Raw genomic sequence first — 21,820 nt, 5'->3', positions numbered from 1 at the left:
AATACAAATGCACAAAACAGTTCAGTGTATTTTATGAGTATGTGTGTATGTGTATTAAAAAAACTAAAGATATGTAGGAATGACATTTTTCAACTTTAGGAAAGAAGGTATTCTTTGTGAAAGAAGGAAGTGTAGGAATTCAGTTGTATGTGTAATACATTGTGCCCTCTTCAGAGGAAAAAGGGATTGAAGAAAATATGGCGAAATGTTAATATCTATTATACTTGGGCAAAGTGTTCCTGTATGAATATAATTTCCTTATTCTTCCATGTTGGAAACATACCATAAATGAACATTAAAAATCAAGATAAAAAGATTGGACAGTAGCTTTCTTAAATATATGAAATACATATTTTCCATATAAATTAAATTCAGTGGGAGGTATATTTGTATCTTTAATAAGATGGAAAATAGAATTTTTACAGGTCTAGCACAGTTTTCCTTCTTTCCTGATTAACAAGTGATTTTTCGGTCAGAACATTTTCAAAGCATTTTCTTTTATGTTCAAGGTGCACCTGTTATCCTTGCAAATGATTTTGGGAAATCTCCTTGAATTGGTTTGCAAGGTATAATCTTGAATGGAGCAGCTGCTTCTCTCTCACCACACCTGAGACTGTCTGTGTGCCTGCATCCTATCTGGAATGTGTTCAGTCTTTACTGGCCTCAGGGCTGGAAGCTGAGTTCATCTCCTAATGGACTCTCCTAATCCATAGCATAGCACACTTCTTCTTGCCAGTGGGACAGATTGCATTGTTTAACTTAGTAATTGTTACTTAAAGGGATTACACAATCTGCATACTGAGAAGCATATATTTTACAGGGCAAATGCTGGCTGTATGTAGCACAGCATATTGGCTTACTGAAGTCTATTTGCCTCCTTTTTTTTTTTTTTTTTTTTCCGTAAGCAGTTTACTCTTTTGTTGGAGCAGATTTTGGCAAGCTGGCCTATCAACTGAAATATTTAAACTACAAAACAACAAAGAAGACATTAATGAGGATGTTTTAAAACACATTGTGAAACTCCTGTGTGCTTTCAGTTTTCTTAGAAAGTAGGACTGTTCCTGCATCGTGGTAAATCTCTGCAACACTGTTTTTTATTTTTGTTTTCATTTTGTGGCCTCTAAATAGTATCAAGATATTTACTAGAAAATTGTATGTAAGTAAATTAGATGATGTATTCATCTTCCTGTTTCTTTGCACTAAGTTTATTTTAAAAAGTCAGAATGGCAATTTGCTATGGAATTTAGAACTGGCCATTTTTCTGTTCTTTTTTTCTGGCCATTTTTTCTTAAGATGAGCTCACTTTAGAACCCTTTAATAGGTATCATAAAATCTTAGAGTGTATGATATTTAAGACAGAGAAGGCTCTGTACTGATTTGAAAGAAGTGTAAAATAGAGTGTGGAGATTCCAGTGATTCCTCAGGCTTATGACTTTGCTAGATATGTAAATCTTGGTGGCTAAAAATGCACAAATAATTTTACCTTTCTTCTTACCCTGACAAGAAGTCTTTGACCTTGGTCAGGTATGCTACTAGAAGTTGTGAGAACTGATCACTCAGAGTAGGGACTCATCATAGGAGGGAGGCCTGACAGCAGCTGAGATACCAAAGGTTCATAGGCATAGGTTGGAACTCCTTTGTCCAAAATTCTCCTGTCTTGGAGCCTATTCTGATTTTTTAAAGGAGTAGTGTTCACTTAATTTGATTAATCATCATTTATGGGAAATAACTCTTACTCAAGAATCTGAAAAATACTGTAGAGCTACTTCTATGGCATTTGAACTAATAGAGACAAGCCCTTAAGGTGTGAATTTTAAAGACAAAAACCCAGTGGGTTTTCCCATTGTAAGAGGTTTAAATTTTCTTCTTTTTATCCCCTTTTCTGTGTCATCGTTAAGGACAGAACAAAATGCAGAAAAAATTGTTTTCTAAACTTAAATGCTTGTAGACTTTCGTTTAGAAGCTCACTATGGTTTTGGGGAGAAAGATGCTTTCACTAATTTTTTCCTGTTTTGGATTTTCAAATATACCCAGTAAAGATTAAATAATTATGTATGCATCTCCCCTTCTGTTCCTTATCCACACTCCCATGCCCCACCCTCCACTGTACATGCACACTTATTCTTGCTCTAGGAATGAAATGATACGTTTGATTCATGTCCTTTATTCCTCATATTGGTCCCACTAGGAAATGTTATTGATTCCAGTACAGGTTGAATTTGGTGTTGGTCAAATTAGAAGCCCCTCTTTGCACCTTGCAGACAAAACACAGCTAATGGATCCCATGATTTTTTAAAAAAGGGATGCCTCTGTGGCTCCGTGGTTGAGTGTCTGCCTTTGGCTCAGGGCGTGATCCTGGGGTCCTTAGATCAAGTCCCATGTCGGGCTCCCTGCATGGAGCCGGCTTCTCCCTCTGCCTGTGTCTCTGCCTCTCTCTATGTGTCTCTCATGAATAAATAAATAAAATCTTAAAAAAAAAATTCTACCTATTCCTGTAGATCACCACATAGTGTCATTTTATAGCATCAGTATTGCTGTCTTCACACCCATGCTTAAAGTGTTTGTTTTTCCTGTCTTTCTTTCTTTTTTTCTTATATCAAAAGCTAATTAAATCACTCTAGTCAAGATGATGAGAGTGATTGTGAAAGTCTTAGTGACAACACTGCAAGCTCTCAAAGTATTTAAAAGAAGTCACTTTCTTGCTCAGTAGTGTCAGTGTACAAACAATAAAGGAAGCACCATACCTTTTCTTAAAGTGAGAGAATGATGGTAATTTGAGTGGCTATGCTTTTGGTATATTTTCCCACAGTACAGAAGGATTTCTGTAGTAGACTGCTAATTGAGGAAAATCAGGTTGTGTCCAGTGAATGTTTCAGTACTTAGCTAGTCTATATAAATTAATTATCTGAGTAAATAGTGTGCCCAGGTATGACCGTAACTTATTCATCACCCTTAAACAGCTCTTTTCAAGTGTATTTGACATTTTTATTTAACCTGTCTCTCATTTTGTTCCTGAGAACAAGAATATATCAAGTAGAGGCACATATTAATGTGGATTTTTACAGGACTTCAGTTTAGGTACCAAGTTGCACTGGAAAATTATGGAGTTATTTTCGAATATCTTACAGGGGAAGAACTGCTTTTCTTTTAGATCCATAAGACTTTTAAAAATAAAACTCCGTTGGTTGTTCAGCAACCAGAAACGTTTCTGAAGTAGGCGTCTGTTGTCTGCTGTGTTGATTAGCTCTTTCTTTTCTATGTGTCTGTGTTAACTCCTTTATGAATAATGCATGGAAATTTCTGTCACACGGTTTATAGTAAACCCTAGCTAACAAGGGCAACTTGACCTCTTTTTGTGATGAAAAGCAGTTTTAATTGTTATCTTTATTTGAGGCCTGGGGAAGATGATACCCTGCTAAATATTATAATTAATTTAGTAATACAGAAGCTAATTCTGTAGTAAGTACATTATTATTTTTCATTATAACAAAATCATCAAAGTTGGGTGAATGGGCCAACAGGTTATTGTTTAGGTTCCAGCAATGAGGAGGTGATGGTTTCCTGTCATTGTTCCTGAAGAGGCTAAAGATGTTACTTGATTGTACAGTATTCTCACTTGCCTCAGTTCTTTCTACCAGGAATATTTGATGATTCCAGAAAGAATCCATGTATGCTAATAAAAGGAATGTAATTAACTGTGTTGGAAAAATTGATTAGTGTTTTAGAAAAAATAGAATAAGATTCATATCTCACAACACATCGTGAAATCAGTTCTAGAAGTTAGAAATGAATCTAAAAAGAAGGCATTTATAAAACAAAATAAATACTAGAAAGCATTTCACTTACTTTGTGTGAAAGGATTTCTTAAGCAAAAAAAAACAAAAAAACTCATCTCTCACTTTGAGAGCCACCCAGGGATCCCCTAGTTTCCTCTGTATGTTTTTGTTCCTGAGAACAAGAATATATCAAGTAGAGGCACATATTAATGTGGATTTTTACAGGACTTCAGTTTAGGTACCAAGTGGCACTGGAAAATTACAGAGTTATTTTCGAACATCTTACAGGGGGAAAACTACTTTTGAAAGTAGCACAAAAAATTTTGACAAGTTTGATTACACAAATAATTTAATAAAGAATTACATAAAGAATTTACGTTCTCATAAATATCTATATAACATTTATAAACTGAAGAGAGAGGTAACAGGCTGGAGAAATACTTGTGGTATGTGTCACAGACTTTATCCACAGAGTATTTCAATGATAGAAACAAGTGGGAACCTCCTGATGAGGAGTTGGATAGAATAAAATATATAAAGGGAATGTTGACAGGAAATATACAAATAGGATGTTCTCATTAATCATCAGAGACATGCATGGTAAATACTAAATTTTATATTTATTTAGAATCTGTTTCTTTCAGCTCAAATTACCAAACTAATTTTAGGGTTGGCAAGATGAGTTTATAGGTAGTCTCATATCTTTGTGAGAGAATATTGGAAGACTATGTGGCAGTATGTACCAACATTTTAAATGTGCATATCACTTGGCCCACAGTTCTAGTTTATACTAAATAAATTTTCTCACATGCATGAAGATATGTAATAAAAATAACAGTAATGGTTAACTGTTGGGCATTTTCTATTAAGTCAGACATGTTATTAGTGTGGTATTAACTCTATCTGTCCTCCCAATAGTCCTGAACTAGATGGGTCCTTTTGTGTTCCCCAATTAATAGATGAGGGGACTAAGACACAGTATAACTAGTGGTGGGGTGAGCACCTTTGAACCTGCACTCTAGTGCCTTTCATACTTAGGAATAGTTTTGTGGTTATAAGAAGATAGAAGCTGGTATTTATTTACTAGCATAGAAATCTCTTGTGTCCAGAGATAGAGATACTTCAACAAAGAAAGTAAAAACATTCTACTTAATTAATGGTTTGGGTTAGTTGTAAAAATGTGTAATGCCTGTATATGTGAGTGCGCTTGTGTACTTGTACACATTGATTATGCAAATGAGTAAACAATTCTGACAGACATTTAGCTGATTCCAGCTATTCCTACCAGGGAAATAATGAAAGTAGGAGCCATAAGAGAGGGCTTTCATACTGTGCTCTGTATGCACACGCATATATATCTACATGGCTTGAGTCTTTTCTAATGATAATATATTCATATACTACTTTTATACTTTAAAATATTAATAAGAGAATTGTAGGGAAAATTGATATGTTTATTCAATAGCACTGCATGGGGCAACTGCTTGCTCAAAGCACATAAGTGATACAATATATCTGTTGCAAATAGATGCATACATATGTGTTGAACTGTAGAATTTTAGAGTTTCATGAATATCTTTTTAAAGATTTATTTTTTTATTCATGAGAGACACAGAGAGAGAGAGAGAAAGAGAGAGGCAGAGACACAGGCAGAGTTGGATAAGCAGGCTCCAATCAGGGAGCCTGATGCGGGACTTGATCCCAGGACTCCAGGATCAGGCCCTGGACCGAAGGCAGGCACTAAACCTCTAAGCCACCCAGGGATCCCCTAGTTTCATGAATTTTAGAAAATAAATATAAGGTCAACAGAGGTTCTGTTGTGATGTGTAGATTGTCAATAAGAGAGCCTAGGTTAGAGCCTACACCTTGTTACACATCTTCTTAGTACTCTCTTTGTATATCATGTAGAATATTTATGAAAATTTTTCCTATAATAATTTGAATGACATAGCTTTCTGTTCTTCTCCATAAATACCTATAAATGCCTATCAAAATATTTTTTCCTTGGAGATTCTTGTAAATCAGAATCAGTATTCTCCTTTTGCTCTTGAACTTCTATAGAAACTTTATATTGACTAAAAATGAACTACCGCTTAAATAAGATTTGAAAACACAAGTTACTTTCCTATGTGGATTAAACTATAATTTTATTTGCGAATAGAATATTTTATATAAATAAGCTCATGTGCAGTATATAGTACAACATAACTTATTGAGCATGACCTACGTGGTCTGCAGGAAATGTATTCAAAAGCATTTATAAAAATAAAGATACACAGAATGTCATGTAAGAGAAGAATTTGTACGTTTGCTAATGCTTCTTGAGTAATGAATGATTATATTGTGTTTTGTTTTTCACTAGTTATTAAGAAATGGTCTTATAAAATACATTGATGTAACTCTGGCCATGATTTAAAATATTTTTGTTCCAGGGCAGCCTGGGTGGCTCAGTGGTTTAGCGCCACCTTCAGCCCAGGGCCTGATCCTGGAGACCCAAGATCGAGTCCCACGTCAGGCTCCCTGCTTGGAGCCTGCTTCTCCCTCTGCCTGTGTCTCTGCCTCTCTCTCTCTCTCTCTCTCTGTGTCTCTCATGAATAAATAGATAAAATCTTAAAAAATAAAATAAAATATTTTTGTTCCTTAATCATCAGGATGTCACTGAAAATTCTTCAGATCCAGTACTTGATCTGCACATGTCCTTGGAGGAACTGTACACCCAGAATCTCCTACAAAGACAGGATGAGAGTCCGTCTTCAGTAGACTTGAGCATGGCTCCTGCCTCTGGCTTTACTGTAAATGATTATACACCTGCAAATGCTATTGAACAGCAATACAAATGTGAAAACACAAGAACATGGGCTGAATCTCATCTACCAAATGAAATTATATCGAGTGCAGAACTTATTTCTCCCGTGCTGCCTGATTCAACTGGAAAGGTAATATTGTAAAGATATGTATTGTGTACTGTGATGAGATTGGAATCAGTGACACCTTGGAGTACTCTGGCTGACCCCTGCATTTGGAGCAAGTACTCTCTTGACGCTGAGATTTTCAGAACCCAACCTATGAACTTATTTTGGTTATAGTTTCCTGCCGAAGAAGGCACAACCAGTTAGAGAATATGGGTGATGTTGAAATCATACTCCAAAGTCTTGTTTTCTTTTCCATGTGACTTATTTATTTATTTTTCTGTCAGGGCTCCGAGTTCTTAATTCAACAGAGCTCTCTGACCTCAACTGGTGAGTGTGTCATGCTTCAAAACCTATCCAAAGAAATGTTTGAGAGGACTATTACTATAGCAAAAGGCAATTCTAGCCTAGGTAAGTTCTTCCTTTCCATATATATCCTCCCTCTCAATTCCCTTGCCAGAGATGAAATACTGACCGTGGTTGCAGCATTGTTGACTGTAGGCAATAAAATAGATGTTGTAAGTGTTCCTGTAGTTTTTCTGGTTTCTCTTTTTATGTATTCTTTATTTTTCCTGAAATGGTTAACAGGTTTGTTGACTTCAGACTAGCTTAAATCTTCACTCTCTTAATTATTTAAAAGTATTCATGAGCCTCATTCACATTCAAGTAAAAGATATATGAATTGTTTGTATATGAAACAGCAAATCAGAAAAGGAATTCGTAGAAAATGAAAAGTCAGCAATTTGGAATTTCAAATTCTTTGAAAAAGTAAATTATTAGTTTTTTTTGAATGTTACCAGTTGTGTGTAAGTCAGTTTGTATTTAATTTCTCTCATTCACTGAAATAAAGACTAAAAAGACAGCCAGGTGTGCCACCACCAGACTATAAATGCAGTTATTCAATATTTCTTCCCAGGTGGCAGGATTTTTTTTTCTTCTTTTACCCATAAAGGGTTGAGGCTGGTTAATAATCACAAAACCTACTGACTAAAAAAAAAAAAAAAAAACAAAACAAAACAAAACAAAAAAAAAACCTACTGACTTGGGCAAAGAAGATGTCCTGTAGAAACAAAATCCTAATTACAATAGCTAAAACTAGATGGAGGCAGAGCACATTTATTCTTTCACTTTAATGACTCTGCTCTGTCCCTAGTGCTTGTACTGATAAATAGGATCATAAATTAGTTCCTCTGGATGCCCAGTTGCAGCCCAAGACACTGTTTAGTTCTATATCAGAGATCCTGTTCCTTCTATCATGTAACCAAGCAGTGCCCTTTGCATTGATATCTTATGGCAGAGTCTTGTTTCCTTGTTAAATTTGAGACTTGGCAGTGTAGTCTAACAGTACTTACTTGGTGAGTAGAATTCTAGTCTCTGTCTCCTTCTAAATGTTGTGCCATTTGGTGGCAACTGGGTACTACTAACAGCAGCTAAGTGGAGAATTATAGCAGAGAATTTTTACTTAGCTTTAATATTTCTTAACATGTTACATTTAATAGAGCAATATAGAACTTAAGCTGTAAAATTTTCTATAATTTGTTGATTATGAGACAGATATTTTAGATATCTAAACATGTTAGAAATATTTGATCTGTTAATGCAGTGATTCTGAAAGCATGCTACTTTGAATTCTAGTTCTACTGGATGTTAATAGGAGTTATAAATGGGCTACAAGTTTAGAAGTTGGGAATGTGATACACTTAAGGGGACAGGTTTTTGGTTGCATTACTTCTAAGTATCTTGGGTATTCATTTTTATTTATTTTTAAATAACTTTTTAAAAAATATTTTTATTTATTCATGAGAGACACACAGAGAAAGGCAGAGACACATGCAGAGGGAGAAGCAGGCTCCCTGCGGGGAGCTCGACGTGGGACTTGATCCCAGGACCCTGGGATCACGACCTGAGCCAAAGGCAGAGGCTCAGTCTCTGAGGCATCCAGGTGTCCCTATCTTGGGTATTCAGATGTGCATTTTAGATTTCTAAGAAGTTATAGAATGCAGCATTTCTTACATTTAATTGGGTATGGAACCCATTTTTTTGACCTGTTATAAGGCAGAGATTTTGCAAAGCACATATGAAAATCCCTATTCTAGTGTATTTATTTTTTCAACTATCAAACATTTATTGTTTTCTATATTCTAGTCACCCTGCAGACACCACAATATAATCACTTTCCTCAAGGAACATGACTTTAAGAGAGTAAGCAAATTGACATATCATATTCTAAATACCTTAAAATATTGTAGGTGCTATGCTAGACATTCATAGAAAGAACATTGAAGGCATAAAGGAGGGAATAGCTGATCCCTACCTTGAGTGTGGAGTTTAGAAAGATTTCAAGAAGGAGATTTTTTAAATCACATAATTGGGAAAAAACGGAAGCTGCTAGAGCTGAGGCAGAGAAATGTGAAACAAATTACTGGTATTTGTGTGGTATGGATGAAGTGAGATGTGACAGTGGGCAAAGCGAGAACTGATGCTAAAGGAATGGTAGGTGGGATACAGTTGCTGGAGAAGTTTGTGTGTAGGACACAGGACTTCTGTCTTAACGCCCTCCTGCCATAGGTTACTATCAGCAGTTGTTGCTAACGGCCAAAGAGGGGCAGGATCAGATTGGACTTAAAGATCATTCTGGCATAGGCTGGTAAATTATTTTGGAAGCAGTTGGGAGACCCATGTGAGAGTCATGGTTTGAGGTACCATTCTACTCCCTCTCTCTCTCTCTAAACCTTGACTCTTCTAAGTACCTCAGGTAAGTGAACTAATACAGAATTTGTCCCTTTGTGACTGTTTTATTCACTTAACATAATGCTTTCAAGGCTCAGCTCATTCACTCATAGCATATGTCAAGATTTCCTTCCTTTTTCTATTTAAAAAAAAAAATTTCCTTCCTTAAGGCTGAACATTCTTTTTGTTTATTGTTGGACACTTGCGTTCCTTCTACCTTAACTTTTAAGTTTTGATATAAAAAATATGCTAAGATAATTAAGCTCTTGGGAAAAAAAGTCAGTGAAAGGTGAAGTGTCTTTACTTTCTTGATTTCAGGAAATTCATTTAAACCTCAATGTTATTTTATTTTATTTTAAAAATTTATTTATTTAGAGAGAACATGAGCAGGGGGAGGGGCAGAGGAAGAGGGGAAGAGAATCTTAAGCAGGTTCCACAGGCAGCATGGAGCCCAGCACGGGGCTTGGTCTCACGTCCCTGAGATCACAGACTGAACTGAAATCAAGAGTCGGACACTTAAACAACTAAGCCATCCAGACACCCCTGATTTTAAAGTTAAAGCATAAGAGCTCCTTGCCACATCTATTGTGAGGATGAAGACCATTTTCAGGACTTGGACTGTCTACATTTCAGAAAATGTCACTTCTCAGTAGGGAAGGGACACACTGTTATTGTGAAGGACCCCTGAGGAGCCCTGCGAAGGACATAAGTCCATCAATATAGAGCTCTCTTTGCTTGGAAAGCAAAAGAAGAGGCTCTGAGTTGGCAAATGGTGGGGAGCTAACAAAGAAGTGGCTACTGTCCGTACTGTCTGTTGTCCTGTACAGAACATGACCAAGGGTGTTATATTGGGCTTCTATTGCAAGATGAGGTCTGTGTATGCTTATTTCCCCATCAGCGTTAGTATCCAGGAGAATGGTTTTCTTGTCGAAATCCAAAGTGTCTTGGTTGAAAAATACATCTGCAGGGTTCCAATGAGGCCATTTATTGCTCGTTCAGTATCTCAAGCCCAGAAACATGAGTTAATTCTTGAAGGAAAGGATAGTGAACTTGAATCAATCTCAGCTACTATGATTCAGCAAGGTACAACAGTTAAAGGCAAGGATATCAGAAAATTTGGGGTGGTATCTATGTTTCTGAAAAAGGAACAGTTCAGCAGGCTGATGAATGAGATCTCAGTCATCCAGCTATAGAAACAAGATGCCAGATGATTTTTCAGACTTCTTTATCAATATTAAAGATATAATAAAGCCATACTGATTTGGAGCTTTTACTTAAAATTCAAGTAAAGTAAAGCATGAGGAAGCCCTTTCATTTGCTTTGGGAGACTAAACCACTTACTTGAAAGTGTGAAATTACCTCATCATTGGTTTACCAAATAAGTTGTAGTATAAAAAGTGTAAGTGACTTTTAGTGTTATCTCTCTGATTCATTGACATTATTTGAAATAATTTGTATGCAAAATGTTTACATGACTTTGTCCCTGAACGTTAGACTTCCTGGAAGCCAGTGAGAATCCTCTTGTGTTATGGGATTCACGTACAGTGTGGCAAAGAGAGAATGTATCTCTGTGACCTCAAATGACAGATGTTCAGTGTTCAGATTTTATAGTACTTAGAGTAACTAAATGTAAAAGGGGTCACAAAATATGACTTTAAAAAATCTGTAAAACATTAAAGGATTCATTTCAGCTTTTAGTGTAAGAAGGTGTTGTCTTTAAAACTTAAAGTAATAAAAAGCGTGTTTATATTTTAGAAAACCTAACTAAAGGCTGGCTTTGTGCTGGTAGGAGAGGATGTTATGAAAGGGTCTATCACTGAACACCTTTTTCTTAAACTCATAGTCTCCCTTTAATCAATTGAGTAAGGTTGTTTTCAGTTTTAGCCTTCTGGGTTATTTATTCCTTTCTCAAGCAGTAACCAGAGAAATTATTAATAAATGACCAGTTTCCATAAAAGCTGCCACATTCTGTTTGCTTTGATCCTAAGTCACTTTTTTTTTTTTTTTACTTTGTTACTTAAGGGAGGAATGTTATACACAGATATACACACAGGCATATAGTGATTTTTTAAAAAATTAATCTTTATTTTTGATAGGTTTGTGGTCTGTTGCTAATTATATTAGGACTTTGAAGGCAAAAAGAAAAGGTAAGAAGGGAAGAAAGGTATTATCCTCTTTTCACTGATTAGGAACAGAAACATAGACTCAAGAATTTTTCTGTCAGTACTCAGCCATTAGAGAGTGGAACCGGTACTCAAATTGTGGCCTCTCTCTGATTTTCATATATCATGCAATACATTTCAGTGCTTGAGTTACCCAAGGCTACATCAAGATTGCTGAAGGAATGGGTGCCCGGGTGGCTCAGTCCATTAGGCAGCTATCTTCTGCTCAGATCATGATCCCAGGTCCTGGGATCGAGTCCTACATTGGGCTCCCTGCTCAGCCAGGAGTCTGGTTCTCCCTCTCCCCCCTACTCGTGTTTTATCTCTCTCAAAAAAAAATATAAATAAATAAAATCTCTAAAAAAAAAGTGCTGAAAGAAGCTTCATTTGGAAGCCGAATTAAAATTTATGTCTAGCCTTTAGAGAGCAATGGATTAGGATAGAGATGCCTTTAAAATACATTTTGTGAGTTTTCTTTTGTTTTTCTTTTGTATTTTATTGAACACTTTGTGCCAGGCACTTTGAAAGTTGTTCCATATGTTTTTCTCACAGTAAAATGAGGCCAAGGGTGCCATTCAGTCAACTGAAGACCATACTGATTAGAAGTGGTGGAACTCAGATTTGGAACCAGTTTTCTAGTTCTACAGTGCATGCTTTGGGCTATTCTACTTCTTCTGGGGAAAAAATTGAGGAATCTTAGAAGTTACAACCAAAATATAACTAGTGGCTATTACATTGAATTTGTTGAACCCACAAAATTATCGTTTGGTGATACGGAAGTATAAGCTGAGCAAATTGGTACCAACGTCTTGGTTTATGTAGTTGATGTGACCTGGTGGCCTTAATGTCTGATAGTTGATAGAATCATGAGTTAAATATACCATACCATGTTTACTATAGCTCATGATGACTTGTCTGTGCTGTGACTTGCTTTATTATAGAGCACATGGTGCTAGTGAGAACAAGATGATGGGTTAGAGTCCAGGTATGGGCCACCAAGTTAAATTTTGTTTTATAAGCATGCTTGTTAATTTTACCATAGTACATTTACTTGGTGGGTCTTGATGGGAAGGGTGGCACCATCAGGGCAAATTAGAGTAGGAAAAAGATATTTGAAATATCATTTCTAATTTGGTATTATTAAAATTAGTATTTAGAAGAATTTATTTTTATATAAAAATACAAACCTAAAAAGGAATTTATGATGTCTCTCAAAGCAAGTTTTTATAAACTACCTCATAGCTTTATAGTTTTCCTTACATGATGTAATTACATTATCCTGTTGGGAAGAAACTTTTAGCACTTGGTTTTAAGCAAATTTACTTATATTAATTTTATATAATGTTTTATATAATGTTTTAAACATAATTTCTAAAGGTTTTATATTTTTGAAGAAGTAGAGTGAGAGTAGGGTGATAAAGGAACGTAAATTCAGATGGTGTTTGTTGAGAAACCCTTTTTGGGGAAGTGGTATTGAAGAGTGAGAAGGAATTAGCTGTGTGAGAGCTTTGAGAGGAAGGTGTCAGGCAAAGACTGAAGTGGGGAGAGACTGGGTGTATTTCTGAAAGCAGTCCACCTGGGTGAAGACAGGGAGCCAAGGGCATAGTACTCAAGAGGTCTGCATGTCGGGAGGGCTAGGCCATCAGTGCCTTATAGACTATGCCAGTTAGATGTGCCGTATATTAGCACAACAGGACACTGATAAAGGATTGTTAACCAGAGAGTGATGTGATCTGTCTTTTGTGAATGGTCACTGTGTCTACTGTGAGAAGAATGCTATGGTGGTTGTCAGGAGACCAATTAGGAAGACCAATTAGGAAGCCGTTTCAAAAAGTGAGGCAAGAAGTGCTGGCTTGGTGTATGTAGGGTTAGTGGGAAACAGAGAAAGTGAGTGCATTTGAGCTAAATTTTGGAGCTAGAAATGATAGGATGTGATGATGGATTTAGATACAAAAGGTGAGCGAGAGAAGTAGGAATCAAGAACAACTCCAGCATTTCTGCTTTGAGAAGTGGAGAGTAGTATAATGATGCTATTTCCAAAGAGGAGAAGCAACCTGGTGAAATAAGGGGAGTAGAAGCTTGGAAATTCAATTTTATATATACTAAGGTTGCATTTACTATTAGCCATCTAGGGAACATGTCAGGAGGGCAAATAAGTATCCAGATCCAGAGCTCCTAGAACTTCAGATTTAGAGATAAAATGAGAAGAGATTAGAATCAAGCCTACGTTACTTCAGTTAAACAGACCGCTATACATCAGGCAATGAGGATAAAACATGAATACAAGCTTTCTGGTGGTAGGTGTTCTTTTCTCAAGATATCAGCATAGTACTTGGTGCAGACTAAGCATGTAGTGAATATATACTGAATGAATAAATGATCTAGAAATAAGGTAATAGTACAGAGTTTCTTCATTTATACAACTCCTTTTCCATTTGTAATCTTGCTCTTTATTCTCTTATATGTATAAGAGATGAACTGGTATAAAATGGATTTGTTATTGTCGACATTTTCCTTGGGAGAGTTTTATATTTAAGGCACAATACATCACATAGCTTGAGTTATATCCACTCCACAGTGTAGACCTATTTTATCTCCAGTGAATTCAACATAAAGTATCTTTTTCTGGATACAATGTACTTAGAATTAATTTTATGTTTGAAACTTTTTTCTTTCCTTTTGATTGTTTTTCATTGGATAAAAAAGTTAACTCCTTTTTTCTGTGAATCCATAGCGATTATTAAATTCAAGTTAAAATGAATTTGAGAGTTATATATTTGATACATATCTGTCCTCTCCCTTTACCATAGGGATGACAGTAAGTGCTAATAAAGATGGCTTGGGGATGATTGTTCGAAGCATTATTCATGGAGGTTCCATCAGTCGAGATGGCCGGATTGCCGTTGGGGACTGCATCTTATCTATTAATGAAGAATCTACTATCAGTTTAACCAATGCCCAGGCACGAGCGATGTTGAGAAGACACTCTCTCATTGGGCCTGACATAAAGTAAGTAGCATTTGGACTCCAGTTTGGCTTGGGAAATTCACGAATTTCAACACATGAATCAGAATTTTTTTTCAACATCTACTTCTATTTAGTATGCAAAAATTATCACATGTCTATTAAAAATAAATCACTCAGGAATTTACTATTCCCCAATAGTTCTTAATTGTAGATACAGTTTCTTAAAGACTATATGGGCAGCTCTGGTGGCCCGGCAGTTAACGCCGCCTTCAGTCCAGGGCCTGATCCTGGAGACTCAGGATCGAGTTCCACGTCGGGCTCCCTGCATGGAGCCTGCTTCTCCCTCTGCCTGTGTCTCTGCCTCTCTCTCTCTCTCTCTCTCTGTGCGTCTCATGAATAAATTTAAAAAATAAATAAGATATGTTTTAATGTTGAAATATTTGAAAACAATTTGCCTCCTGTGTTTAATTTTACTCCAGCGCTTCTACAAAACCTGAGGCATCTCTCACAAAGCAGGAGGGTCCACTCTGGATCTGACAGTGAAGCTTGGATTGGCCTCACTATAAGGAACTGTATACTACCTGATTGACTTATATGAATCCTAGGACTAAGCTAGTTCTTCAATGGCCAGTTATGGAAAAGATCATTTAGAATAGCCTTGGTATGACCCATAATTTACCCTTTGGTCAACTACCTCATGATCCAAGAGAATTCACCGGTATATTGGTAAAGTCTGACTGTAGATCATGTAAGATATTTTGTCAGGAAGTGCTTAAACTATCCCATAATCCCATAATGTGCTAAAAAAGCATGTTATATATGTGGCTTGGTTTTTTAAGTCACTCACTGAACATTTCTTGAGTCAACATAAAAATCAGTTCATGACTCTGTCACACCTCATCAATGTTATAGCTCGGCTTTTTTCTCTAGCATTATGCATTAAATACAAAGATTCAATGGTTAAGGGATAAAATAGTAAAATGAGAGCTCAGGAAAAAACTATTTACCTTAAATTGATGTAATGATTACTGTTAAGGGAAGCTTTGCTGTATTCATGTCATTTTACTGACTGCATTCTGTTTTATTCTTTTGCAAAGTATGTATTTCTAGGGCTTAGGTAAGAAAAAATATATTTACAATCCGTTTTTCGTTCTGCCATCAATAAAAAGCAGAAAAATGTATGGATGGATTTTGCCATCTTAGACAAAAGTAGCATTATTTAGGGGCAGAATTTCTTTAATGGGATTCCATAATTTTGCATGGCCTTGTGACTTATATAATGGAATATATCATTCCACCCTGTGACAGTTCCTTAATCAACTTAATAATGGGAGTCCAGATACATTGAAAATTTCAGTGCCTCGAAGAAAAAAGAGAAACTTTAAGAGCTTTCTTCACCACTTGCAGGCCAGTGCCCATTCCTCTAGCTTCAAAGGTGAATGATACAGACCCACATGGGGACTATTTATTGCAAGGCTTTAAGCTTACATAGTTTAGATGTAGTATAAAACGCACATGGCCTGGTAACTGATCAATTTGATTTATTGCGTGATAATGCATGTCTTATGCTATGAGCACTGATGCAGGTTCCCTGCCCACTTTTTGGCACTGAGCACCAGAAACGGTGCTTGGTTATCTAGCCGTCCCCCTCAGTTCTAATGTACTGCAGCACTTAGAACTTGGTCACGAACTAAAACATTGTGACATTGATTTGGCATAATTTAGGCATCTTGTCAAGTCTAGGAAAGTTGTCAGGTACGTTTTCAAGCTCCCAAAGCCCTTTATCTCCTTTTATTCTTTCTATTGCTATTGTCATTTGCTTTGTTTGTTTTCCCACCTTCTGAGTCAGCATGAGGATGGACCCATTCGTGCTTACAGTAGCTTTATTTAGACTGTTAAGGATATCAGAGTGGTAACTTCATAAATTACTGCTTTAGGATCCCAGGAGTCAAAGGTAATATCTTAAATTTAAAAAAAGAAGGAAAATCCTGTACTCTCCCTCCTCTGGAAATCAGTTAGCCAATCAGCCACATTCTCACCTGTGTGTGGGCACACATATACAAACACACATATTCATAAACATACAAAACACATTGTTTTCTTCTCGAGTGTCCTACTAAGACTGATCCAGATGGTTATAGTTTGACTTACAGGGTAAATGGTAGAAAGAAATTCAAATCATATAATACTTTATCAGAAAAAGTGTGTTAAGTGTTAAAAACAAATAGCCATTAAGATTGACCAGGGCTGTGTAGTATGTTCATGCATTTTGCATGAAGTGTTTTGACCCTGTCCTTTTCTTATCACTAGCTTTTATGAAGCAGAAGGTTTAGAATTACCTTAAAAGCTCTGTGAATAATTCTCCCGAAAGTCATTCCATTACTCTGAATGGTACCATAACATTGCCTCTGGCCAATTAAGCTTTGTAGTCCTTACCTGGATCTAGGCTCCCTCCACAACTCTTCTTTGTCTCTTGTTATGAACCTAGCATACTGTGGTATGGTAGTGGAGGAGTGTATGGGGTGGGGGGAAGGGGGCTTAAAAAAAAAGACTAAATGGTTCAGTTACATAACTGATTGGTTTTAGAAAAGCATGCTTATTGAAGACAAAGCACTGAATTTCTTTTTTGCTGTTTGCAACAGATAGCAAGGAACTTTGTGTGTGAATTCATGCGTGCCTGGGTAGATAATTTGAGTTTCAGGAGTTCAAGAACAGCCAGTTTAAGTTCCAGGTTTCATTATTTTGTATGGAAAACCAGATGTGAAGCCTCACCAGAATGCATTCTGTTTCACTTCTCACTCCACCTTGCCAGGAGCTCTTATATTTCTGTAATAATAGCCAGGGTTTTGTGCTTAGCAGCAGCTGCTTCTAACATCTGCCAGATAATTACTGAGCTGAATCAGAATTCACCTGCCTTAACCTAAAGTGTGGGATGAATTCCTGATCAAGGAATAAAAGATTGATTGCAGTTACATTTTTCCATGCTTGTTAATAATCACTGCTATAGACACTAGTGAAGAGCAGATGCTTTTCTGGGGGAGGTGTAGATGGGGAGGGAGGTGGAAAGGGGAAAAAAAACAACCAGGAGCACCCACTTTTAACTACATATGTATGCATCTCACATTCCGCACAAGACATTGACATTTGTTAACACCATTGTAAAAAGATGCCGTGGCGTATGCTTCACATTCTAGATTTTCTACAGCACCTGCTGATGATCGAGCCCCCTTTTATGTGTGAGTATTGGTGATTCAAAAGCTCATTATGGCTGTGTGTTACAACTTGTCTGTGAAAACCATTTCATGCTTTTGTAACTTCCCATTGCAGGGAAAGATCCAGATATAGACTCAGTGTATACGTTTTGGCTTTCTTTTCTTCATTTATATGAGAATGTAAATCCCAACAGAACTATGAGATTGTTACATTTTCACATTGCGCTGATGATTGTGAACTCATTTGAAAATCATGTTTTCCAACTACTAAGCTTTCAGGCTTCTTTGTGGGGAATGATCCTGCCTGCACATGCAGGCGCGGTCTCTGGATTAACAGCCGGATCACATTTCAACATCACTAATGCAATTCTTTCTTCCTTCCACTCCATTTGTAACCAAAGGTTAGTTTACGTTTTAGAATATTTAATACAGTTCTCAAATAAGCTGTTTGGGTGTGTTTATTCAGTTCATAACTCATTTTTGGTGTCCTTTCTGTGATGCGGAGGTTTTGTGTGCCTTATAACCAGGTGGGTATTTGACTCGCTTTGCACATGCTGTTGCATTGTGGGAATCTCGTTCTGGTGTCCTCACTGTCTATATTGGGGTTATATTTGTGAAAACTTCTTTCTTTCCTCTTTCTTACTGTTATGTAAACTATCAGAAATATATTTGTAAAACTCCCTGTCTCCTACCCTTGATAAAAGGAAAAATTGGGGGCAAATATGGAGGAAAAATTTGGGGCAAATATGGAGGAAAATTTCATTTTTGGTATTGTTTGGGATAGAAACATTTTCTCCTTCTAAAAACATTTTTAAAATATAATACTTTGGACTGATTATTATTCTCTTTGCTTGTGTACTCTAGCTTCCCCCTCACCTCTTCCTGGCTTTAATTTATATGATTTTACCTTTACTGAATCTTCAGAAATAACACCAGTTTTCTATCTTTTTAAAGATTTTATTTTTTTCATTTATTTTAGAGAGCAAGAGAGACAGCACAAGCAGGGGGGAGAGGCAGAGGGAGAGGGAAAAGCAGACTCCCTACTGAACAGGCTTGGGCACCTTCTCAGGACCCCTGGGATCATGACCTAAGCCAAAGGCAGATCTTTAACTCACTGAGCCCCCCAGGCACCCCAATACCAGTTTTCTTGAGTGGGCTTCTTACTTTTAGGTTTATCTTTCTTTATCTTTGTATAAAATGGAATCAATCTTCCTGACATAATGTATTGTACATTTTTTACTCCTTATTTTGGGAAGAGAGGAAGGGGTAAATTCAAATTTACTATTCAATGTATTTTAACACCATAGAGAAGGTGGTTTTTTTTGGGGGGTGGGGGCCGGGGGCGAGGGGAGAGAAGGTGTCTTTATAGATGAATAAATTAAGTAGGGCCAGAATTAGAATGCGACTCTGTCTCCCATTTTACTCCTGAACCCTCTGAACTGTGCTTTCTGCTTTATTTTTTGGTCGTTGAGGTAAAAGTGTCATGAAGAGACTCCCCGGGGTCCACAGAGTCTGCCAGAGGGATCAGGTGTAACCAGGCTAGCTGATGCCCTCGTAAGGCACTGCTTTCTGTGTGTTTTATGCTACTCTGCTTACTATTAATAGCCTCATGAAAAGTGACATCCTTCTTGTGACTAAGGATATGGAGATTCGGTGGTGGTGATTTACCTTCCCATTATACTCTTGATGAGCAAATAGAGTTGTGTCTTCTGACTCCAAATGTAAGGGACCTCATAGAGTGAATGTTTTTTATGGAATAACCAATATATCTGAAATTGTTTATTTTCCTCACTCCGTAAATTATGCCACTGGTATAATTCTGATCTTATTATGACGTAAAAGGCAGTCCTTTTATCGGTGCCCTCCACTGCTAAGGTTTTATGTAGTCACTGTCTCTGTGGGTAAGTTTTGGATAACTGGTTTAACAGTCTTTATGATTTTTATATTGTGTAATTTTGATACATACTTTTTTTTTGGTTGCACAGTGTGCTGAACCAACTTGTAAGTCAGTGTTTCTCTTACCTAACTCTTCCTTAAATTGAAGATCTTGGGAGAGCCTACTTAACAAGTATATCAAGTTATGCAGCCTTTTATAGGACAACAGTAAACTTGAACTTTCAAATATCAGTTTCTAAACATTATAGCTGTAGTCACCACCTTGCTTAGTGCCTTCCACATTACAGGCATTCAGCCAGTACTTGTTGAATTACTAAGTGACCACTCAAGTGTAAACATCAGGCTTTTCTCTAAAACCAAAATAACTTATTATAGAGCTGCTACAAATTTGTAAGAGAGTCTTCCCATAAACTTATGATGGTTTAACTTCAGACTTTTGGGTTCATAGCCTGATAGAGCTGACATATAGTTGTTATATACTTGCTAGTACCCATAATTTATTATGTATTATGGAAGAATGTAAGGTAATGTGGGAGTGTTTTGGTATTGTATGTCTAATTTGTTCCTGCTAAGGAACCCAAAAGTCTTTGGATGAAATTAATGTTATTACCGATGGTTATTTTTCTAAGGATTAATATTTTTTTCTTAAGATTTCATTTATTTATTTATTTGAGAAAGGGAGAAGAGAGCATGATCAGGGTTTGGGGCAGAGGGAGAGAGAGAAGGAGAAGCAGGTCCCCTGCTGAGCAGGGAGCCTTCACGAGGGGGTCTCCATCCCAGGACCCTGAGACCATGACCGGAGCCCAGGTAGATGCTTTACTGCCTGAGCCACTCAAGTGCCCCAGGATTAATAGATCTTTCTAAAAATTGCTATTAGTCTTCTCATTTGGAAATTGAAATAAGGCTGCTTTTTTCCTCCATGTGATTATTGATAAACACATAATTTATCAGCATTTTAAAGTTTAATTGTTTAAAATTTAAAGTAAGAAATTTAAACTTCAGTCTGTTATTTTTGCCTGTGGGATGCTTTAACCTTTCCAACCTTTCTCTGCTGAATAAGCTGGTTAAATGAGCTTTGTAAAAAGTAGGGATGAAGAGACAAGATAGTTTTATTTGTGAGCTATGGAATCTTTTCCTGTGAGGCAAGACTTTGCTTTCCTTTTTTTTTTCCCTCACGGATTGTATTCTGTTCCAGAATTACTTATGTGCCTGCAGAACATTTGGAAGAGTTCAAAATCAGTTTGGGGCAACAGCCGGGAGGAGTAATGGCATTGGATGTTTTGTCTTCATATACTGGCAGGTAAGTGAAGCAGTAAACCTGCTGCAGTGAGCAAATGATGCAGCAAGCTGTAAAGAAGAGTTTTGATTCAAAGTCAAGGAGGACTAGAAATGAAAAAGAATGATTTCCTTTTCTCTCTTTCAAGATTAAAAAAGAAAATATTTACTGCAACCTCTCCACTACTTAAGAAATTATCATATAGGGGTGTCTTGTTGGCTCGGTGGTTGAGCATCTGCCTTTGGCTCAGGTCATGACCCTGGAGTTCTGGGATTGAGTCCTGCAGCAGGCTCCCCACAGAGAGCCTGCTTCTTCCTCTGCCTAAGTCTCTGCCTCTCTCTCTGTGTCTCTCATGAATAAATTTTAAAAAACCTTAAAGAAATTATCATATAGTGTGGAAGATACATGAAAATTCAAGTCAAGAAATTAAATTCATTTTAAGTTGTAATACTCTGTTTAGTATTTTGAACATACTGAGTTTTGAAAATTCACCTCAGATTTCAATATTATTTCATTAATTTACTGAGGCCTACAGTTTGTATGATACTGTATCATGTTTTTCCTCTCATAAATGTTTTCAAACATTCAGAAATTTTATTTTTTTATTAACATAAATGTAGATTCAGATACATTTTTAATGGTTATTTCTTTTTTGGAGAGCTGAGCATCTGTGTATACATGCATGGTAGGAAACAGTGCATGGCTTTTTAAAGGCTTTTGACGCAGAATTTATTAAGAATAGTTAATGCAGATAAAGGTTTTTTTTACCCCCTTAAGAAAGGCAGGAACTAAATTTTGATGCTACTGCTAACAGAGTTCAGCACAAGGAGAGAAATACTGTCAAATTGCTTTTCCATGAAGAATGAAGCATTTTATGCTCTCAGCCCTGGGC

The 21,820-nt window shown here is 36.7% G+C and overlaps 1 protein-coding gene across 15 annotated transcripts in view; it reads left to right on the top strand.

Moving 5' to 3' along the window:
• The window catches only part of MPDZ (multiple PDZ domain crumbs cell polarity complex component), a 161,222-nt gene that overhangs the window by 85,842 nt on the left and 53,560 nt on the right, over positions 1 to 21,820 (top strand). For 14 of the 15 annotated variants that reach the window (XM_072841364.1, XM_072841369.1, XM_072841367.1 and 11 more), the window contains 4 exons: positions 6,428 to 6,712; positions 6,973 to 7,096; positions 14,388 to 14,586; positions 20,848 to 20,952. In XM_072841364.1, coding sequence (XP_072697465.1) covers positions 6,428 to 6,712; positions 6,973 to 7,096; positions 14,388 to 14,586; positions 20,848 to 20,952 — 713 coding nt within the window. The remainder of the gene's footprint in view (positions 1 to 6,427; positions 6,713 to 6,972; positions 7,097 to 14,387; positions 14,587 to 20,847; positions 20,953 to 21,820) is intronic. The other variant, XM_072841359.1, reaches the window with a different exon arrangement.

The sequence above is a fragment of the Canis lupus genome, chromosome 10, assembly GCF_048164855.1.
Source record: "Canis lupus baileyi chromosome 10, mCanLup2.hap1, whole genome shotgun sequence".
Lineage (NCBI taxonomy): Eukaryota > Metazoa > Chordata > Mammalia > Carnivora > Canidae > Canis > Canis lupus.
The sequence above is the reverse complement of the archived record's forward strand: the minus strand, read 5'-3'. Positions and strand labels throughout refer to the sequence as shown.